The sequence below is a fragment of the Eutrigla gurnardus genome (assembly GCF_963514095.1).
Source record: "Eutrigla gurnardus genome assembly, chromosome: 14".
In the NCBI taxonomy this organism is placed as follows: Eukaryota; Metazoa; Chordata; class Actinopteri; order Perciformes; family Triglidae; genus Eutrigla; species Eutrigla gurnardus.
The window spans coordinates 7,331,855-7,353,492 of record NC_139937.1 but is presented as its reverse complement, the minus strand read 5'-3'; the positions used below and the strand labels follow the sequence as shown (position 1 = coordinate 7,353,492).

General features: G+C 48.3%; 1 protein-coding gene across 1 annotated transcript in view; it reads right to left on the bottom strand.

Moving 5' to 3' along the window:
- hivep3b (HIVEP zinc finger 3b) overlaps positions 1-21,638 on the bottom strand; it is a 34,113-nt gene that overhangs the window by 2,735 nt on the left and 9,740 nt on the right. Inside the window, exons 2-7 of the mRNA XM_084027828.1 lie at positions 6,945-9,278; positions 6,366-6,652; positions 4,123-6,141; positions 3,793-3,947; positions 586-761; positions 311-412 (exon numbers count right to left, since the gene is read on the bottom strand). Of these exons, the coding sequence (XP_083883954.1) occupies positions 311-412; positions 586-761; positions 3,793-3,947; positions 4,123-6,141; positions 6,366-6,652; positions 6,945-8,940 (4,735 nt within the window). The 5' untranslated portion in view covers positions 8,941-9,278. The remainder of the gene's footprint in view (positions 1-310; positions 413-585; positions 762-3,792; positions 3,948-4,122; positions 6,142-6,365; positions 6,653-6,944; positions 9,279-21,638) is intronic.

Genomic DNA, 21,638 nt, shown 5'->3' with positions numbered 1-21,638 from the left:
TCGTGAGGTGGCTGGCTTTGAGGCGGACGCAAGTGTTGGAATTGGCATTATCATATGCCAGCAACACATCCTTGAGGTATACTTGCCAGACAGCCGCAACCACATCAGGAGACCAAGGTTTTTTTTTTCTCCCCTTCATATTTCTTATGCAAGGCCGAAAGGGAGGAGAATACAACGTGGTGTTGCATAAGCTGTCAGCGCTGAGCAGCAACGATTCTTCAGAGGCAGAAGTTCATCCAGCTGTGTACCCATATTTCCCCACAGTGGATAAGAAATATGCGAGACGCTTCCCCCATCCCCTCTTAAGTACCTGTTTCCTCACTCTCCGGCTCGTCCAGTGATGACTCAGATACTCCCATTGCCTGGCATTTTTTCCCATGAGCCTTTGACTTCATGTGTTTAGTAAGGTTCCCTAGGAAAGGAACAAGAAAAGCACATCAAAATTGCCCCTGACTCACACGGGGCAAGTAAAAGTGAGGACACTGCAACAACACAAAGCAATATGACGTAGATGGCTATGATATAATGGAAAGAATAGCCATGCGGATCATGTTTTTCAGTAACTTGGAAAACTTGCCTCCTTACCTTTGGTTTTGAAGGCAAAGTTGCAATGTTTGCAGATGTACGGACGGACATCGGTGTGCGTTCGGATGTGCTTTTTCAGCATGCTGGGCTTCTTACAGCGGATGCCACACTCTCCACATATGTACTTGCCCCGGCCGCGACCTCTCACATAAATGTACTCTTCATTGGATTTAAATCTAAGAGAGAGAAGATCTTTGGATAAGATATCTGGTAACCACAAAATGATCACCTTCATATACATGTCGACCACTGATTTCAATGTGTGGGGGCGAATGTAGGAGCCAAATGCACAAATAGCTTTTTCATTGACTATCTGTAGCGAAATGTACATTTTATAAAATTGAATTTCATTTAAAAGCTGCATTAATTGATTTTAAGGCCACTTGAGGGCAACGGAACAAGTTACACACTATTAACCTATTGACCATTTACACATCCAGCATTATTGGGATTGATTAAGACTTGTGTTTCTGACCAACTGGCATCCTTGAGTCCAATATTCACCGTCCTTTCACCTTTTATTTTTGTCCCCATCAACTCCGTTATCACATATAAGTTCACCAACGTTGCCTTTCTTGGCGTTTGGCGGTGGGCAGGTAGCATACAGCAGTTGCACAAATGCACGAGTTCACAGACAAAACATACACACACCCAAGGGAAATTAGGGAAACAAGGCTTTCTTCATGGAGGCCGGTTGGGGGAAGCCCCACCAAAACCCCAGCAGCACTGAGTCCCTTGGCTGTTCCCTCCACTGCACCACGGACGCACAGAGAATACCAGCTATTCTGCTGCGATCGGGGGCCCTGCCAACAACAGCAGCAGCTAAGGAGAGAGAAGGGAAGCCTGGCTATAGTCAACAACCTAAAATAGACGCTATATATAAAAAAATAAGCAACACATTTAGGTCTAGTCTATAAAAACATTGTTTATACTCAATCACGATGTTTACTAAAGGGCTATTTGTGGACACAGTGGTCCACAGTCGTTTTACATCTGAATGAATTGTCCCCCTGTGAAAAACTCCATCTGCTCTCACTACTTACAATCCATTCTGAATTATAAACATCCAGCGAGCGTCGACTGTGTTTAATTACTAGATATGCGCCACATCTACATGAAAACCCAGGAGCGGGTGTGAATGCTCCCCGTTGTATCACAGAACCAGAAAACATAACAAATTGATACACAACTGCAAAACAGTCTCAACCGTGGTATTATGCCGTATTCATTCAGGAAATGGCTACTGGCATGTATTGCTTGCCATTGCTAAAAATATCCACCCACGTCTCAGGAAAAAAAACAAAAAACAAGGCTGAAGTTGCACTTCACACATGGAGCATCACAATCAGCAGCACTTCTCTCAGTGAACCCAACCGCCCTTCTCTCCCTGCTGCTGCTGCAGCTGTACCGCCGCGGCAGACCAGATTCAGCGTGTGATGGACCGACAAGGCCGCCGAATTTCAAAGCAGTGACATGACGAGTGTTAACAGTAACGCGTACTGTTAACTCTGCTGAATGGATACGACCCATTTCACCACTGTAGTGTCATGACAAATCTGCAATGTTAACCACTAACACCATGGAAATCAATCGGCAGCCTGCTTTAAGAGGATCCAGTCAGAGACAGTTCAGCTTGTGTTCACTAAGAGGGATTAAAGCCGGCGTTCCACGGACTTTCGCTGCCACCGAGGAGAAGCATTCTCGCGTAATTGCTAAGACACGCGTTATTGAGGCGAAAGCGGTCTCCATCCAATATCCGTTCCTCCAGCTGCATGATACTAATAAACTCTAAAGAACCCCTGCTTTCTTCATGAGGGATCTCAGAAATGGGATCAGAACGTAAACAAAACTGTGCGATGCATATTCATAAAAAGAAAAGAAAAGAAAAGCGTTCTCCAGGATAAAATGAGTGCACACCGTCATGATTTCAAAGGCTTGACAAAAGGGAGATGGGGATAATGAGTCAGGGTACAGAGTGAGGGGCTGTGCTTATTTGCATGCACAGAGAAAAGAATAAAAGGTGCACAGAGGAGGCTGGGAGGGATGAGGAGAACATATACATAAGTAAAAGTGGAAGAGTGACACAGGCAGCATGAACAGAAGGAGGAGGGTTGCAGCGATGGAAAGAGAGGATGCGGAGAAAGCAGTCGAGTGTTTTTGGATGAAAATGAATGTGTGTTAAAAGTGTGGCTGCAAATGATAAAGACTAGTAATTAGTGCCTTATCTACTGGTAAGCAGACACAATCCTTCACAATCAATCTGTGAGCACATTAACAAAACACAGGCCTTAAATGTGCGAGTGTTGACACACACAAGTGCAAACGCATACATATATAAGCAAAACGCCTTGCAAAGATATTTCATATCTCCTGCGTACTATCTCTCTACGGCATTTTCTGCTCCCATCAAAAGGGAAACCACTAAAATTCTTAATTGGGAACATTTTCCCTCGATCCACGACTCCATCTCTCGCTGCTCTCCCTTCTATTCTTAACTTCTTCTACTATTGCTTCAATATGAACAGATGTGGGGAAACTATCAGCTCTTACTGTAAAACAGTAAACCATTGAGTCAGAATTGGGGGGGGGGATCTCTCAAATGTTTCACATTTATGGAAAGAACAGCTATGTGAATAGGTGAATGCAGTGAAGAGTACATATGCGTAAATGTTAGAATACAAACACTCGCACACAAACATGACAATCATATCATGACTATGATACCGATTGCTTGCAGGTTGCTTCATACCATTCACGTTTCTTATCTAACTGTAAAAACAGGTAATAATAAGAGTCTCACAAAGTGAAGTCAGAGACATTCCCCATTCACACACACACACACACACACACACACACACACACACACACACACACACACACACACACACACACACACACACACACACACACACACACACACACAAACTGCTAACATTTCTAAAACACAGACATCCACGCCAGCAGTAAGAGGAGAAAGCTTGGCCGCAGGTACAAATGAAGTCCCTGCGGGTTCCACCGCCTCCCATCTGTTACTATAATTCCCCGCACACTCTTGTCAGCGCCCCATAGTCCCTGCTCTGCTGTCGTCAGATGTCGGTTTGTGACAGGAGGACAGATTACTCGTGTAATGAGGCGCTGCGATTATTTGTTGAATTCTGAATTAAAAGTTGTGCATTTGAACTCCGTCTCCGTTCTTGCAGTTCTTACCCGCCTTCAAAGATGCGAACGCGAGAGGGCTCGCTCTGCTTGGAGGTGGAGGGCTCCTCCTCTTCTCTCGTGCCTTTTTTCTCTTCCTTGTCATGCTGCTTCTGCTGCTGCTGCTTTACTTTAGTGAGGGTGCTGCTGGGTGGGGTGGCATGTACCTACACTCAAGACACACATAGAAAAATTCAAAACAACTTCAAATAAAAGTTTAACTGTTTAATTGTTAAAAGAGTATTCCACCCCATTAAGCAAAAACCCACAAAATCGATGTTTCAGGTCTCTTCAACAAAGAGCTTAACATAGAAACACAGTGTACATTGTGATTATGTTTACCTCCGACACACATGGAGTCCTGCTACTGGCAGGGGCCAATCTGCTCTTGGCTGGAGACGAGGCAGAGGCCGTGGTGTACGTCTCTGCGCTGTGCTTCTGTTTGGAGCACAGCAGCGACAACGCCACCTTGGTGCTGAAGCCCGGCAAGTTGGGATTGTGAGCGCTGACGCTCCAGGTAGAGTAAACTGAACCGCGGGGGTCCCTCAGGGCAGACGGGTTGGGTTTAACATAGTTCAGGTAGCACCAGTTGACCGAGGCAGAGGTGTGGAGGGTGGGGTACGAAGGCTCAGCTGGTCTTTCAGCCCCCTCTTCCACTGGCACCTCCTCCTTTTTTTTACTTGTCTTTTCAGCAGAATCCTTCTCCTCCTCCTTCTCCTCTCTATTATGTTTCCTTGGTACTTGTTCCTGCTCCTCCTCCACCTTCACAGTTGTCGCCTCTCCCCTCTCCGGCTGTTTCTTCTGCCCCTCTTCCAGTTTTTTCCCAGTGGCTTTACTTTCTCCTTCTTCGTGGCTTAACTTCTTTTCTGCACCCTTCTCCTCCTCTACTGCCTTATCTTCATCCCCTTCCTCCTCCTCCTCCTCTTTTACCCTTTTCTGGTGACGCTGGGCCTCTGTGCTGAGCTCCAGACTGGCTGCAGGAGAAAGCATGCGTTTACTTCCCCCAGCCCCCAGTGGGCCGTATCCCTCCCCAGATCCTGAGGCCAGCTCCGTGGCCAGAGACAGGGGAAGAAGGCTCTTGATGGCCGGGGAGGGGACTTTCAAGTAGGAGCTTTGCAGCTTGTCCCGCTCCACCTGGCCCATGATGACCATCGTTGTGCAAGAAATGGGTTCCTGTGCACGGGTGGAGGCCAGGATCTGGGACAGGGTGGTATACATGGCACGGGCATAGGTAGGTATGTGGGTTTGGAGGCGCACTGGCACCACAAGGGACACTACTGGTGCTAGCTGTGCCAGACATGTGGCGATGACCGGCCGTGGGGGGTGGTAAGAGATTCTTACAAGGGATTGATGTGCAAGGGAAGGAGGCATGGAAGAGATGGAGGGGCGGGACTCTGTAGTGGGAGGGGAAGTAACATGTGCACTTAGTCTTGGAGGAAAAGGCAAGTACAGAGCCTGGCTAGCTCTGGTCCTGGAAGAGAATGGGAGAGGAACTAGCGCAGAAAGCTGATGGAATGGTATACCCAACTGCTCTGCCACGTGGATCTGTGATGGATGTATCTGTACAGGTGGAGGTGCGACACGTGAATGTAAGAAGGCTCTGTGGACGATTTGGGTGGACAGTACTTCAGAGATGGCTGTGGTGACAGGGAGCAGCTGGGACAGGGATCCTGGGGGAAATGCTTGCTGCAACGGGAGCACATCCTGGGATTGTAAGAAGATTTGTGGCTGCAACAGCTGCAAGGATTTCTCTGTAGCTTCCAGGCTGGAGCGGGGGCTTGCCTCTGTTATGTAGATGGGAGGATGGATGGAGCGGGAAGGCCCAGGCTTTGGACTCTCTGCTCTGGACAGGTGACTCGTGCTGGCCCCCTCCTCCTGCTCTGGTTCGCCTAAGGTGGCGTGCTTCACAAGGAGACACTTTCTCCTCTCTTTCCAGGAGGATGCAGACTGCTGAGGGGACAGAGACCCATAGTCAAATGACTTACTTCTGGTCTCTGAGGTCTGCTCTGTTTTTTGGGAGCTGGCGGGGGTCTGCTCTGAGGCTGAGCGCCTCATCTCCTTAGGACTTTGTTGGTGCTGGTGGTGGGAAGCGGATGGCACCATCAGCATCTGGGAGCTTTGGCTACTGGAGGCCCAGACCGCAGGCTCTGGTCTTGCTGTGTCTTCGAATGGAGCAGAAAGGCTTGAAGCATGGGAGATGTTGCTCTCTTGACCGGGGCTGTGAGGCAGAGACACAGATTCAAAGCTAGACTCCCCGGAGGACTGGGCTGCTTCTGCCAGGCGGAGTCTCTTCTTCTTTGGTGGCAGCTTCTCTGGAGGGAGCTGGGCCAGAGACTGGCTACGCTGAGGCCACTGGAAACTCTAGGCCACTGGAAACTCTCCGTTCTCTCTGTGTCCTAGGACAGAACAAGTGTTTACTAATCTGACATTACATGTAAGATGAAGGGATATTGACTCACATGCTCAAAATCAATGTGCAGTGTGTTTCACAGATATAAGAGGGGAGGGAGCTAACTTCACAAAAGGTAGGCAATCGAATTGTGTAAATTGTACAGAAATATATAGCAAAATTCTACTTAAAATACCTTCAGTGAGGAAGCCTTCACGGGTGGAGACACAGACGGCATGTCAGCATCAGGCTCCACAGTAACAAGGATCTCTGGCACTTGGATGTTTGGCTGACGGATGAGGCGAGATGTAGAGGGGGATGGTTTTGGCTCGGGCTGTTGCGTTTGCTGACACTCTCTTAGTTCTGGTTCCTGACTCTCCATGGATACACTCTCCTGCTTTTCAAAAGAGCTTGTGTGTTGGATGACAGACACACCCTTCCTGTCCTGCTGCTGCTGTTTTGGCTCAGTCTGTATAGACACACCTAGAAACAAACCAAAAATAAACAACCGTTATATTATATTGTATTGGTACATTGCTTTTCAATTGCTCATGCACTTTACTGTTTTATCTGTAGCACATTGTAACTTCACACAGTTTTTCACACAGTCATTTTCACACTTTTCTTTCAGTTTTCTTTGTTTTACATTAATGATGTAGATGCAGAAATTGGGTTGTTATTTTTATATTTTCCTTGGTTATTTGGGTTTCTCAGGTGTTAAAAAGGTATGACCGGAAAATCTGTGATCTGCTGCTGCAGGAATACATGAACAAACCTGAGAGGGCCTGGCTGTGCTCTGGTCTGCTTTGAACAGGAATGAGGCCCGTAGAGCTGCCTGCCATGGCTATAGAACCAGGGCTGGGTGGATCCTCCTCCAGACTTTCCTCTTTCCTCCTCTTCCTCACCGCCATGGCTAGCGCTCGGAACTTATAGTGCATCATCATCTGGGGACGATCCTCCCTGCATGTCTTACTAGCATCCCTGCTCTCTCCTGGGCACGTGCCTCTGTGGGCCTTGTAGCCTTCACTGTGTTGGAATTGGGCCCCGCATGCTTCACATTCAGACAGACCCAGACTCTTCTGCTGTTGTTGTTGCTGCTGCGGCGGCTGCCTCGCTTGTTCAACGTCTCTGACTGAAGAGGAGGAAGTGGGGCTGGCCTCCTCCAGCATTAACTCAGCACCCAGTGGAACCTCTATGGCAGGCTGGCGCCTCAGCATACGCTGGGCTTGGCCAACCCTCATCTCTGCTACCACCGCCTGCTGCTCATCAAACGACTGGCAGAGGCGGTAACCTCTGGGAGACAGGGTGCCAGAGGTGGAGGGCTCTCCTTGGCTGCTAGAGGACGGCATTGAGTGGCTTCTAAGCAGAGGAACCGTTGACAGCTCTTGGGCACCAGCCGGATCTGCCTCGGGATTGTGGAGATGCTTCAAACTACTTGGACCAGGGGCTTCACCTTTGGATTCAAACGTGTAGGGATCTTTAGGGGTGGTGAATTTGGGCGACTCCATGCTGCTCTTCCTGGACAGAGAGGAGCGCCTGGGCTTCACACTGTCAATCTCACTGGTGTCTACCACCGCTTCATTAATAGTGATGAGCTTGGTAATGTGTTCTATGACTTGGGTTTTGGGCACAGCAAAGGGAATGTTCTTCTCCTCCGTTCCCAAGGAGGAGGAGAGTGAAGTGTGTGGCTGCTGTTGATGGGGGCCGCGCTGTTGCCCTCCCAGCCTTCCATATTTCCCCAGAATAATTTCTGCGTAGGTTTTGGCACTGGCACTGGGGGGGCTAACTTGGGACAGGTCAGTGCTGCCTGACCCAGAGAAGTAGCCGGACTCTGTGCTGCCCTTACTGCCAGGGCCTTGGGAGGAAGATGAGGTGGAGAGGGAGGAAGGAGGGTCATCCGGAGAAGCCATAGGGCCACGTTTCCTTTCACTGAGCCTCAGTGCCAGCCTTTGCTTGACAGCCTGGGAGTCGTCAGGCCTCTGGCTCTCCTCTGAGCCTACCAGCAGCTCCTTACCAACTTTCCTCTGCTGGCCCATGGTATCCTTAGAGGAGGATTTTCTGTGTTGGCCCGTCTCTTCTTCAGACTCAGTGCTTTCTCCCTCCGTGTGTTCCTCGGGGTCTTCTCCAACAGCACTGCCCTCCGGTCCACTCAAACTTGGCTCGTCACGACTGGAAGCCAGGCCTGCTTTAATGCGATGGGCATGGGACTTGCGGTGCTTGTACAGGTTGCTCTTGGTCTTAAAAGAAAAGCCACAAGGGGCACAAGGGTAGGGTCTTTCTCCTGTATGGGAGCGAATGTGTTTCTGAAGAACGCTTGGCTTGGCACATGGGCGGCCACAGTAAGTGCACACATATTTCCCCGGTTTTTGGGGTTTCTTCTCCCCTTTTCTGGGTGAGCAGACTCCTTCTAGACCCTCTTGGCTGGACTGAGATGGGACCCCATGACCATGCTCACCCCGGGTGGAGGAAGTAGACGGATAGGGTGAGGTTGACGAGGAAGCTGGAGAGTAGAAGCTGCCTCCCGAGGTACCAGGGCTGTCTGATTGCTGCCATGTCACCGCTTGCTGCTGCTGTAACCGAAGCAGAAGGTCAGTGCGTTTGGGTTGGCGGTTCTGCAGGCGGCCCAAAGCCCTGTGCACGGGGCGGGGATTAGGTGGCTGCTGGGGCTGCTGAGGTGGACAAGATCCTGGAGAGGATTCAGCTGTTGCGTGCTGCTGCTCTTGCCTTCCAGAGCGTTCCCCATCAGCCGGACGGCTGGGCTCAGCCTCCATAGAGTCACAGACACACAAGGAGGGGCTCTCCGAGCCTCATGGGGCTAACCGCATGGCAGCAGAGAGGTCAGAGGCTGGGGAACATGGACGGACTGAGTTGTAAATCACAATGGAGGGCCTTTTTTAGAGTGGGCCGCGAGTTATTCAAGAGTACCAAATGAGGCATCGTTAAAAGGTGCCCTGGAGCTGTACGGTTGCAGGTAAACATGGATCATCTTTCTGTACAAAGCAGTTCCGCTTCTGTCCAGCCTCAGCCATCCTAACAGTCCTCCCGGGGTCTTCTCTGCATCTTCTTTGGTGGCTGTCAAGAGGGTGAGCCGTTCAGCTTCTGAATGGGTCTAAAGAAACAGAAAAAAGACAGAGAGTTACAAAAGTGGAAACATATTGGTATATTTATGAGATTACAATATTCAGAATTGTTTCTCTTCACTTTGCAATAAAAATTTAAATACAAGGGTTTCAATTCAAATAAAAGCAATAATTCAAAAATAATATAGGTCATGGTCTGCTGAAAAACAATGAAGCAGTAACACGCAGGACTTTGTGTGGGTGACTTAAGCTTCTTGACATTGTCAAGAGTTTCCAGAAAGCCTGCCACGCAGTCTAAAAAAAGAGTTATGTAGGTAGAGCACAAGGCCAAATCCATTAGTGTCATATTATCAAACTCCCTATTAAAAATGTTCCCCACATTTCATACTATGACAAAGTTGGTTATATATTCTAGTGGGTGAGTGGGGTCACTGTTATAATGAGAGCATTAGCAATAATTGAATCACCAACATGTTCCTGCTTTCATCCGTCCCGGCTTCGACTCTTAATGAGCAGAAAGTATGCAGTGATTCAGGAGACGGATGAACACCTACTGTGAATCTATTAAAAATGTGAGGTCAAGATGTCCTGCAAGCACATGGGCATCCAGTATGTGAATGTCCACATACTGTTTAGGCTCTCTTCAAATGTAGACATCCACTCAAAAACAGCCACATCTGATTCATATCTGACCCACGAGTGGCCGACTCTGGAGGAGTCAGAGCAGTTCAGGGCCAATGGGCAACATCGGCAGCAAAGGCCCCAACAGCGGAGACCACAGTGTCAGGGCAAAGAGTCAAAACAAATGTTGGTAATATAGCCTTCGCTTATCTGATCTGGCACTTAAGCTACGGGGGTTAAATGGAGGGGGTGCTGTTTACCAGTGGATAAAGGGACTTGACAGCAACTGGGTTTTCAGCCTACGCCTCTCCCCACTCCGCTGTTACACAGCCACCAGGGTGCAGTGTTTATGAGGGGTCGAAAGTGGCTGCTTGTTATGAAGCCTGTTGTGAAAGGGTGCCGTGAAAACGTTTATCAAGATGGATCTATTGTAATATTTCCCACTCACACACACACACACACACACTACCAGAGAGCCACGGTTATGAGGAGCCAATATAGCCGATCACGGGGACTTGCGGGGGGCGACGAAATCTTCTCTTTTATCAAGATGTATGTCCTGTAATATTCCCCACTTACTACAAATCCTGCACTCCGTTTCAACTCGAGACACAGGATTCTTGTTCCGCGGCCAATCAAAACACATTCTGGGAATGGATAGGGCCAATCATAACATTTTCACTGAGCGGCCATGCCCGACTGCTGACAGTCCCAGCACAATCTCATCCAGAGTATCAATCATCGCCTAAAGACATTGACACTACAGATTCTGTCGGATTTCTGCAGATCAGCACGGAGGAGGCCGAGTGTGCTCACCTCTCAGCGTGCACCACCTGCAGAAACCGACTGGTAGGTGTTGTTCAACATTATAAGAGATATGCATATTAAGTAGGTGTAAGAAAGAGTGCAAGATGACACGGGAAGAGGTGAGGAATATTTAAAAAAAAGACTGAACCAGTGATCCAGTGGCTGCATAAACAGGCCCAGCAGAAGACTGCAGCTCGAGGTGCCAGTGGTGGCAAGGCAGCACTGACAGTTTTTTTTAATGAGCCACTCTTGTGCTTCTTCATACGTCTTAAAAAATAAAAAAAACACTGTGCACAGTCAGCCTTCATTAGTGCCAGTTTACAGTGGGAGGAAAAGAAAGCGAATCAGTCTTCCTCTTGGAAACAACTTGGCAGTTTCTCAGCTCCTTCTCCACGTTCCCCCACATCTGCCGAGGGCCGATCGTCATGTTTAGTGTGTTTTTTTCCCTTCAGGCAGACCGGCGCTTTGATTACAGCAGACTTTTATTTTTTTTTAAACACACAGCAATTAGGCAGCACAACAAACCAAATCAACACCAATTATAATTCACTTCACTATTTTCATTGGCTTGTCTTCTACATGTTCAGCTGTACCGGAAACTTCTACAAGACAGGCTTTACTGCCACGAGCCGTTGAGCCAGACAGACACATTACTCTCTAGAGCTACATGAGGATATGTCAGATCAGGAAGGAAGGTGTATAGCAGATCAGATCTTGACTGAAGAAAGTTGTCCCTTACACCAGAGATTTTCAACAGGGGGTCCGGGACCACTAGGGGGCCTGCAGCGTTACAGCAGGGGGTCCCCAAAATTATTTGATCCCAAACTATTTTTACTTCCACAATTTAAAATGTGACCTGTCCAGGGTGTACCCTGCCTTCGCCCAATGATAGCTGGGATCGGCTCCATTGGGCGAAGGCATATATATATAATTATTTATAAATATATAAAATAATTATATCATATAAAATATGGATATGGATATGTAATAAATAGGGGGTCCCTCCAACGGGTCACTATCAGCCAAGGGATCCTTGGCCTGAAAAACGGTGAAGACCTCCGCCTTACACACTTGAATTACAGAGAGAAAAATCAGCAAAGGGTAGCAAAACATGCATGAAGGTGCTGTGCATGGAAAATATAAGAATCGAGCACGAGGGAAAACACAAAGAGCAAGACAAATACCTAGTCCCTCCATGTAATAAATGTCTGTGCTCATGTAGTGGGTTATCAGGGTGTAAGTTAATGATCTCTGGCATAGCGGTTGATGCAGCCCTTAAACAGGGCGATTAGAAGGTTTTAAGGTTGGGGAGAGCATTGCTTACATTATTCATGGCAGTCTAGACTGCCAGCTCTGAGCAGGGAAACACACAGTCCGGGTCATGCCAGGAAGAAGGAACGCCAGAGTTGAGCCTACGTTAAGCCAAAACACACACGCGCACCCATACGGTATACAGTTGTAGTCTCCCCAGAGCCACAGACACACAGCAGCAGCCCTGGATCCACTCACACACAACTGACCAGCCAATCATCTGCGGTGCCCTGAGGTGACATACTCAGCTGATCCGCCTGCTGTCTGACGAGGGGATTTTCCTTCCTCATCACCCTCATTCCACAGAGATGACTTGCCACAGTGCCACCTATATTGCGTGCAAAGCTTGAACACGCTATGGGCTTATAAACACCACTAGAAACAGACAATGATAAGACCTCTGTTAAAACACACAACACACAACAACACAGCGGCTGTGTAAATTTGTGTAACCTTTGATCGATGAGGGCGGGGCAGGGGCATTCTTCATGCTGCTCTATTTTTAGGCGGAGGTGTGAGCAGGACGCCACCGATGCGGCTGTTAAACGGTGTCACATCCAAACCACAAGGCTAATATTAGCAGTTGCAAAACAACATAACTGGGAACACCTCTCTGGTTTTCCACCTCCGGTCCGACGTGACCCGCCACGTGACACTTCACAGGAATTTGTTGTGTGAACTAGTTTCTGCCGTCTGTGCCTAAAATGTGATCAACGACTGGTCCACAGAGAGAAGGGAATGAGTGAGGAATGTGTGTGTGTGTGTGTGTGTGTGTGTGTGTGGAGTACATGCATTGGGGCTTCGTCAGCAGAAACAAGCACAGATGCAGGTGCCCGAGGAAGCCCTCATACAGAAGAGCTCAGACTCCACATCCATCACACAGACACACACACACACACACACACACACACACACACACACACACACACACACACACACACACACACACACACACAGTCTCCCTCCATTGTCTGTATCTATAGTCCAGCAGTTCCACTTCTAAAAACTGTAAATCCCATAACACAAACATTTTTCCGCGACTTCTGCTCAATAAGTAGCGCAGGAGCTCTGCAGCAGCTTTACAGTTCAAACTTCATTATCATGCACAGGAGAGCAAGGCCGGGCACAGTTTGTGTTCATTTCCTCATCAATACCCTGCATCCATGCAGCTGGTAATGACGGATACAAATATGGGCTAAACAATAAATTACCTTTGTGCCCTGAGAAGAGATAAACCCTCTTAAGTGCTTTTTGTAAAAATCTGCTGTCATACCCCTCCGAACACACACACACACACACACACACACACACACACACACACAGACACACACAGCAAACACACCACTCTCTCTCTCTTTCCCCATTCTCTCTTACTGGCGGTAGCCTGGTGCAGGTTCCCATGGAAACCAGCCTACTCTGAGCAACGGCAGATGGAGAGGGAGCTGGAGGTCTAAATTTATCTCCCAGCATCCTTTCTGACTATAGACGCACACTGGCAGCAGGAAGTGAGGAGGGGAAACGCTTCGGCCTCAGTGTGCACTGACAAGCTGGCGTGACCTTTGACATCGAGCCCCCTTTGAGTGACGTCGGGTTGACACCACGGCAGACAAGTGCGTACGGTTAACGCCTGGGACGGTGTGAAACGCGGGGGGGGGGGCATAAACTCAATGAAGCAATACAGCTTTGATATGATACAGGAGGCCCTGCAGCATTCCTCAAGTAGAAGGTAAACGGAAAGTTAAATCACAGTCCTTCCCAAGAGTTGTCAACCAAGCCACAAATCCCAGACAGTGGCACGGACCAATCACAGAACCAGAACAGAAACAGGTTCGATAGCATCGCCTGTTAGTACACGCAAAAACCTGAGGCCGACACTCACTTTCACCCGGGGGTGTCACCGCTGTCAGGAGATGCCACTCGCTAAGGAGGACGCTGTCCGGAACGAACCACCACGTACCAGAGCTCTCACTCACTCACTCACTCACTCACTCACTCACTCACTCACTCACTCACTCACTCTCACTCTCTTCAGCTCTGTGCACCTCTGCTGCAGTGTGGGATTACACAGGGCTTTGATAAGGCTGTCATTTCACAACCGTCACAGCGTTCACTTTGATTAAACACAAGCCAATGAACTGCAGGTCAATACCGGCCTTTAGATCAAACACGAGCTGGCGGGAAGCTGGTAATGCACACCTCGATGGCAGGACGCGATTGCCCTGAGGGTTTTTAATGATACCCCTGGCAGTGGAAAATCTGGTGCTTTTGGTGACATAATCAACTGTGAAAAACAAACTGACCACAACTCGGACTAAAGTGCAGGTTGCTGGGTTTTCCATCATTTTTTATTTGTGGCCAGGACCTTCACAGATGGAAATCATCTTTTCGTGGTCACTTTGTATGTGATTTTAAATGACATGGTTATGATTTGCCTCAGGGGGGCTTTACCTCTGATTGGAGAGGGGCTCTTTCTTCAGTCCCGCATTTCAGATTAGGAACAACTTTCCACAACGTTTCCAGAAAATCAGGAAAAACAAAAAGGGAGAAACCAAACAGGGGAGCGATCCCTCTTTCTGAATGCATATTCAATCTTGGAGACTCTTGAAATAAACTTTCAACAAATACAATTCACCCCACTCCGACATGCTCAAACAACTTGTGTTTTCCTCAAACAGAGGAGACACTTCAATCCTTCAAATTTACAAAATCTGGGTGCTAAGGCGCTGGTTTATACCAGAAGACAGAGGAGACAGAATGAATTTAAATAAGAGAGGGAGACGGACAGCGGAAGACGTAGAGTGAGGGGAGGGGAGAGCAGAGAGAGAGAGAGAGAGAGAGAGAGAGAGAGAGAGAGAGAGAGAGAGAGAGAGAGAGAGAGAGAGAGAGTTTAGATTACCTGACAGAGCAGTCTGGTGTTCCCCCTCAGAGACGCTTCACAGGCACTGTGAGACGAGCAGGGAGAGCCAGAGTGAGAGCGGATATGACTATTTGAGTGGGTGTGTTGCCGAGAGTGAGAGAGAGGGAGAGTGAGAGAGAGGGAGAGAGAGAGGGAGGCTCGGGGTGAGGCAAAAAAAAAGTGATGGAGAGCGAGAGGGAGAGGAGCAAGACAGTAAATGAATGTTTCCACTGTACTAATGTGAGGGGAGGAGAGGGAAGATGCGGTAGCAAGGAGAAGAAGCTACAAGCGACTCATATTCCCACAGCATGAGTAACGTCTCCCGAAACGCACCGTCCTCTCTGAAACCAGTTATGGCATCAACTGTCACGTTTCTCAGTCCAACCGACAAACCAGGAAAGCGAAAAACATTCAGCGGGCTGGAAGCAGATAGGATTACAAACAGGACTTACATGGGGGTTTTCCCCTGTCACACAGAGCCCTGAGGGTGATCCCTCTCAATTATCACCTCCTCATCAGCTTATTGTAACGGCGTAAGACAAAAAAAACAAACAAAAAAAACATAAGTCCTCTTCCTCGGCGATGAGCCACCCTGCCTAAATGACCACGTCTCATTTTACGTAAAGTCTCCCAGCTCCTGCTACCACGCTGCATCTGTAAATGAATTCCAGAGTGGCATCCATTCAAGCAAGCCCCCGCATTACGCAGAGCTCGGGCTGGGCCTATCAGCGCCGCAAGACGGGAGGGGGAGAGAGAGAGAGAGAGAGAGAGAGAGGGAGAGAGAGAGAGAGAATTGAGAATGAACGAGGTCCTGCTGTTCCTTAGAGCTCACTGGCAGTGCACAGGAAGTGTGAGTCACACGCTCGAAAATAAACACGCTCGCACAGGGATGAGCCAGAACGCAGGACGAGCGGATGGCCGGGCCGCTGATCAGAAGACAGGCGGAGGGAACATGGACCCTCACAGGGCGGCAACACGTGGCGGCCTGGTGGGACTCACAGCCAGATGGATCAATTATATTTGTGCTCATTTAACCACACACCTGCTCATTTGCTCTCTTTTTGTCCGGTTCTGTCCCCGGGTTGTTCACATGTCCCCCCCCCCATTCTTTCTTGTTCTGCGTATCCTCTCTTATTTTATTTGGTCCCAGTCAATAGGGGTGTTGTTCAGGACTGATTACCCCGTGGCTGCTTGCTGACCGCTGCATGGAGCCGGCCTGATGCTGGGCTACCCTTACAGGCTGCCGGCTCTGCAGGCCGGGCCACTGTATTGTGTCTGCCCTGAATGCGTTCATTGTCACCCTTTACAGCACGCACCTTCTATACTGTACTTCCCTGCGAGGGACCTTCAACCATCCGTCATCCCTTTGTCCTCTGTTCCTCAGACTGAGGGGTTCTGACGGGAAGGCCCGGGGGGGGGGGGGGGGTGGAGGCAGGGGCCCCGGGAACAAAACTGCCACTGTGGCAATGATTGACAGGAAAGTTGCTCTACACAGACGTAACGATTAGCGAGGCCGGGGACCGGGCTGCAGACAAACAGTCTGGTGAGGAGCTAGAGGGAGCTGGGAGCTATTAAGCTGAACGGAGAAGATAACAATTTTGAAGACTGGAATCAAAACGGGAAGTGCAACAATCGTGAAGGTGTGAAAGTACGCCGACGCTACGATAATAAAAAGTATCCCATCGGCCCAAAGCACGTCAGTCTGACATGCAAAACTGCTCTCGTTTACAGTAAATGGAAACAAGCGCTCCCGTGTGGTTCCATCACGGGACAATTTCACATACAGCAAGTAATGCAGAGGCAAGCAACACCTAAAATGCACACATCATGATTTATAAGAAACTATGTTGTTTTGGAGCAAGCCTCAGACTATAATTTGGACCAAATGAGTGGTTTGAGCATTTGCAGACAACCATACAGATGACATATTTTTGGACTTTCACCCCATAAACTGCTCACACACGCAGTAAAATGGGCAAATATGGGAGTATTCACAGAAGGCTCCCTCTGTTCCAAGGGCAGATTATTTCAGACGTGTGGCCTTCCAGTAAACTGACCCCCATCTGTTAAAGACTGCGGTATTATGATAGAAACAAAACCCATTTAAAAAGGGAGCCCACCTAGTGTATGAAACCCACTGTGGTTTAGTATTGGTCTACCTGTTTGCATTGATTTGTAAAAAGAAGACGTCCATCTAACCAAGTGGGCTGAGGCTTCTGGGAACAGCAAGTCAAACCGCTAAATCCAAGTCATTACTTGGGTGAATGTAGAGTTACATACTCATCACTTCATTTCCAACAGCATACAAGTTAAATTAAAGTTAGCTTAAGCTAAAGTAGGCCCACTGTTCTTTCATTTTAAGAAAAGACCATGACTCAACACGTGTGTGTTACTGAGCAGACACACATTGTGCAACTAATGTCGTACGTAGCGCCAGAGGAATGCCCAAATATTTGAACACAGGTCTTGCATGATACCAAGAAGCTTGCTTTTAGTCATGCTAACAGACTCCAGCAACAACGACTAGAGAAGATGTGCCACATACATGTGTTAAGTGCATATGATGCCAAGTGCTGTTAATTGGCAATATTGTTTTGATATTTGGATCATTCAAATATACATATGCATGTAACGCACACAGCCAGATATAATAGAGCTGGCGGTGAGCGGTCTTACACATGCAACCAACTGGCCTGCTAATGGAGTCAAGCTCGCTAGTCTTTTGTTAATGCCAATCGATATGTATCCTCAGCAGATGTGATATCTGATCCTGTGAAACACAGAGTGACCACCCTCTGTTCCACTCAGCATCTCCACCTCCCTCCTCTCTATTTATCTCCATTTCTCTGAGACTCAGAAATGCACAACCCCCCTCTTTGCAGCTACTCCCCCCCCCTTCCACCATTTAATTCTCAATTTCAGCCTCGCAACACACTCTCATTATCTTTTCCCTTTATGTGGTGCTGGAGCATTAATGAGCGCCACTGTCTTTGTGTGCAGGCAAAGTAAACTTCATGTATACGAGGATGTTACCAGGAAATCATGTCTCCAACGTGACTGTGGCTAGTGATTATGAAAAGCAGCCCGGCCCAGAGTAAAGTCCTTGATTGGTAAGTGATCCCACGTCTGCAGCTGATATATTATTAGCAATTTGCAGCGGCAGTGTAAACCCAGCTGTTATGGTTTATACAGTATTAGTGTTTTTTCTAAGTCTTGGCATTAGTTTTGATTCACTGCCTCTAAGGCAAAATGGTCTTCCGACATGAAACAAATACATCGGGGACGGCAGCGGTGAACCAACAGACGGGGGGTCACGTGGCGAGCTACTGTAACACAAGTGAAACAGATACAGAGCGTCTTGTCACGGAAACCTCATCTGCCTTCGGACGGCTTCGACACCGAACGTCAAAAATGCAACGCAAAGGTGGTGTGCAAGATGAAATGACAAAGCATAGGAGGGGAGCAGGAGAGGATAAATATAGAAAGAGGAACTGACATTTTCAGAAGCGGTCCTGCCTGTGCCCACAAGTTTCAGTGATGCGTGGATGTCGAGATCACAGTGCAAATTCTCCCACGCAGCTTACTGTACCGCCGTTCACAGTCGGCTGCTTCATATTTGCTTGCTGAAGTCATGGTGAAACTGAGAAGAATGGCTGTGATGACATGAACATCTTCAGTCGAGGTGATTGGAGCGGAGACAAATACTCGATACTGATCTGTTTTTTTTTTAGGGGGGGGGGATCTTATAATGTTTTGCTGTCTTTGCACTTGCACCTTCATTATTAATTTTATAACAGCGACCAATTCAGTTATTATTTTATTTTGTTACTATGAAGTCACCGGTGTGGATTCCTCCCCAGTGATGGGAAAGCCTGCGTTAGTTCCTCTTTTCTGCAGCTGCTCTGCCACATCCTGTGTGACGCTGCAGCAGCGACAACAAGAACTGCTCGTAGACGACGCGTGACCCGGCGCCGCGCCTTATCAGCACGTCTCGGGAACCCGTGAATACGTTCATTCGAGCCGTTTGGGTCGGAGCTGCCGGTGCTTTCAGCGCTACCTGCACAAACACAGACGGCGAGAAGAGTCAACAGGTGGAAAAGCTCGGCCTTGAGTGTGTTCAAACAGAGGGACCAGGCCGCAGAATGTACCAACACGGCCTCCGTCCCCCCCGCCTTTCTCTCTGCGGCCTGGCAGAGGGGCAAACTTCATCATCAGGGAGTTTACTCAAAAGCCAGACCGGTCCAAGTAATTGCTACCCACCGTGACAAACAACTCCATTCAGGCTAAGTGTCGGTTTACACTTTGCCCCCCCTCTCCCTCCGCCGCGTGCCCCCGCCACTCATTCTGCCCGGTGCCACGCTGAATTAGTGGCCTGTCGACAGAAGCTCTCCTGACGCATCAACGCCTCGTCAGCTGCCCTTCAAAACCCAATGCACATATACAAATGCCATGTGCCATAACCCGTCTGTTTATTTGCTCGTTTTTCTGGAAGTGGAGGTGTGTGTGTGTGTGTGTGTGTGTGTGTGTGTGAGAGAGAGAGAGCTGGAAAGAGACAGAGAATAACAAGATAGAGGAGGAGAGCAGTGTGTGCAAATGCGTAGGAGGAAGACACACAGGGTGAGAGAGAGAGAGAGCACTCTTGGAAATGGTCATTTGGTCCTCTCAGTCCATAGCTCTGACCTGGTAACGACTCCGTCTGCCAACGGAGACAATCTTATACGAGGCTATCATATGTGTTCGCGGTGTGCAGCCTCTATATCTTAAGACCGCAGCTCCCGGGCTGAGCGAGGCGGCTCATCAATCAAACATGACAATCAAGAGCAGCTAAAACAGTCTCTGAGTAAATCTGTGTGTGTGTGTGTGTGTGTGTGTGTGTGTGTGTGTGTGTGTGTGTGGAGGGGGAAATAAAATGCTGAATTTACAGCTCACACACCAACCATGAACTGCACTGGTTTGCTTACTTGTTTAGGTGTCTTGTCCTGCAAATAGTTTTGGCTCAATTAGTCATTGTTAACATTCATACGTGAACCTTTACAGAAACAAGGTCCTCGTTACCCTGAATGATCCCTAGAAGATCTTTCAAGAAAATAAATAGTTCCTCTGAGCACTGCTGACAGTGTGTTCCACGAATAATTACAAATAACATTGTGAGCCCAAAAGTTTCAGTAATTCTTTTAAAAGGCAAACTTTTTTCATTATTTAAGTTGCTTTGAAGTGATATAAAGTATCTTTCCACAGTTTGCCAGCATGTATTCCTTCTCCAGCGCGTTTCTGAATGTTTGAATCATTGGGCCGCTTTCACCACGCTAATCTTATCTTGACAGTCACAGTCGTCAACAACAGTGTGCTAAAGATACAGAGCCTTGCTGTACTGTAAACACAAGGTCGAGAAGGATTAAGGTGTCAAGGTGAGCGTCAATACCTGCTTAGTAACAAAGCACCATGGACGACCAAACATGCACTGGCGTCCTATTTATTTTGACCAAAAATCTCTGGCTGTAATCAAGTCAAGTTTTTGTCGTCGCTGTATGTCGAACAAGGCCCGGCGCAGTGCAAACCAAACGGCCCACTTTGTCTGGTAGACAGGTATGTGTTGCAGGCTGTACTGGTTGCCAGGGTCTAGTCTGGTCACTAGGGAGAGCCACACCATCTGCTTCTAGGGTCCAGTTCTAATGAGATCCAATGTACGAAACACACACATTACACATTCTCACCCCCTCGCCGACCAGACCATTCAAATTGCCACGGAAAGCGAGTCTCGAAGGGTCATGTGACCCGCGTTCGGGTGAAAATTAGCGGTGCATTCCTCCAGCTGTCATCGCCTCGTAAAGATCCGGTTTGGAGAAACCTGACTCTGGTTTCTCCCTCGCGCCACCGACCTGGCCGTCCTCAGACGGAGCCGCATCCCCTTGCCTGCGAAGCCTGATTATTTGAACACAAAGCCGAGAAACAAAGACGTCCTTAAAATAGAGATGCTGTGGCTTTGAAAGAGGCATGCTGCAGAGACGCAGCCAGAAAGGAGAGAGAGGCAGCAAGATGAGCAGGGCTCATGGCGAGAAAGTGAGACGGCGAATCGATGTGGGGTAGGTGGCTGGATACATCGATTTCCTGTTAGTTCTTGCCCGGTTACGTACGGCTGATTTGTCATCCAATACAGGTTGAAGCGCTGTCTCCCAACATGCCCTGAGGCAGGCTTCACTGGCTTCTCTGTATGGATGTACACACACACACACACACACACACACACACACACACACACACACACACACACACACACACACACACACACACACACACACACACACACACACACACACACACACACACACGGAATTATTGAATTACCTCAGAGAATGTTTCCCCACTGTGAATGTTTACTGTCAGAGCTTTCTGCCAAGTTACAAGACATTCAGGTGCAACCTCAGGTACCACATCTGCTCAGGACGGCATATTGGGTGTCGCACAATCGCACGAGGATTGTTTCCAATTATCAATACTGATTTGGTAATACCTGTTTGAACCAGCTGCAAAAACAATCCATACAGTTGACACCTCAAATCAGGATTTATCTCATGTTACGCTAACCTGAAATCACCTCATCTTACCACAATTCAATAGAGGCATTTATGAGCTGGTTATCAATCAGGGCTATAAAATCAAGTATGAGAATCATAAGACTTCAATACCGGATAAGTCGAGGAGAGACATTCCTCATTTATAGATCTCAGCCAGAACACGATGGAAAAGAATGTGA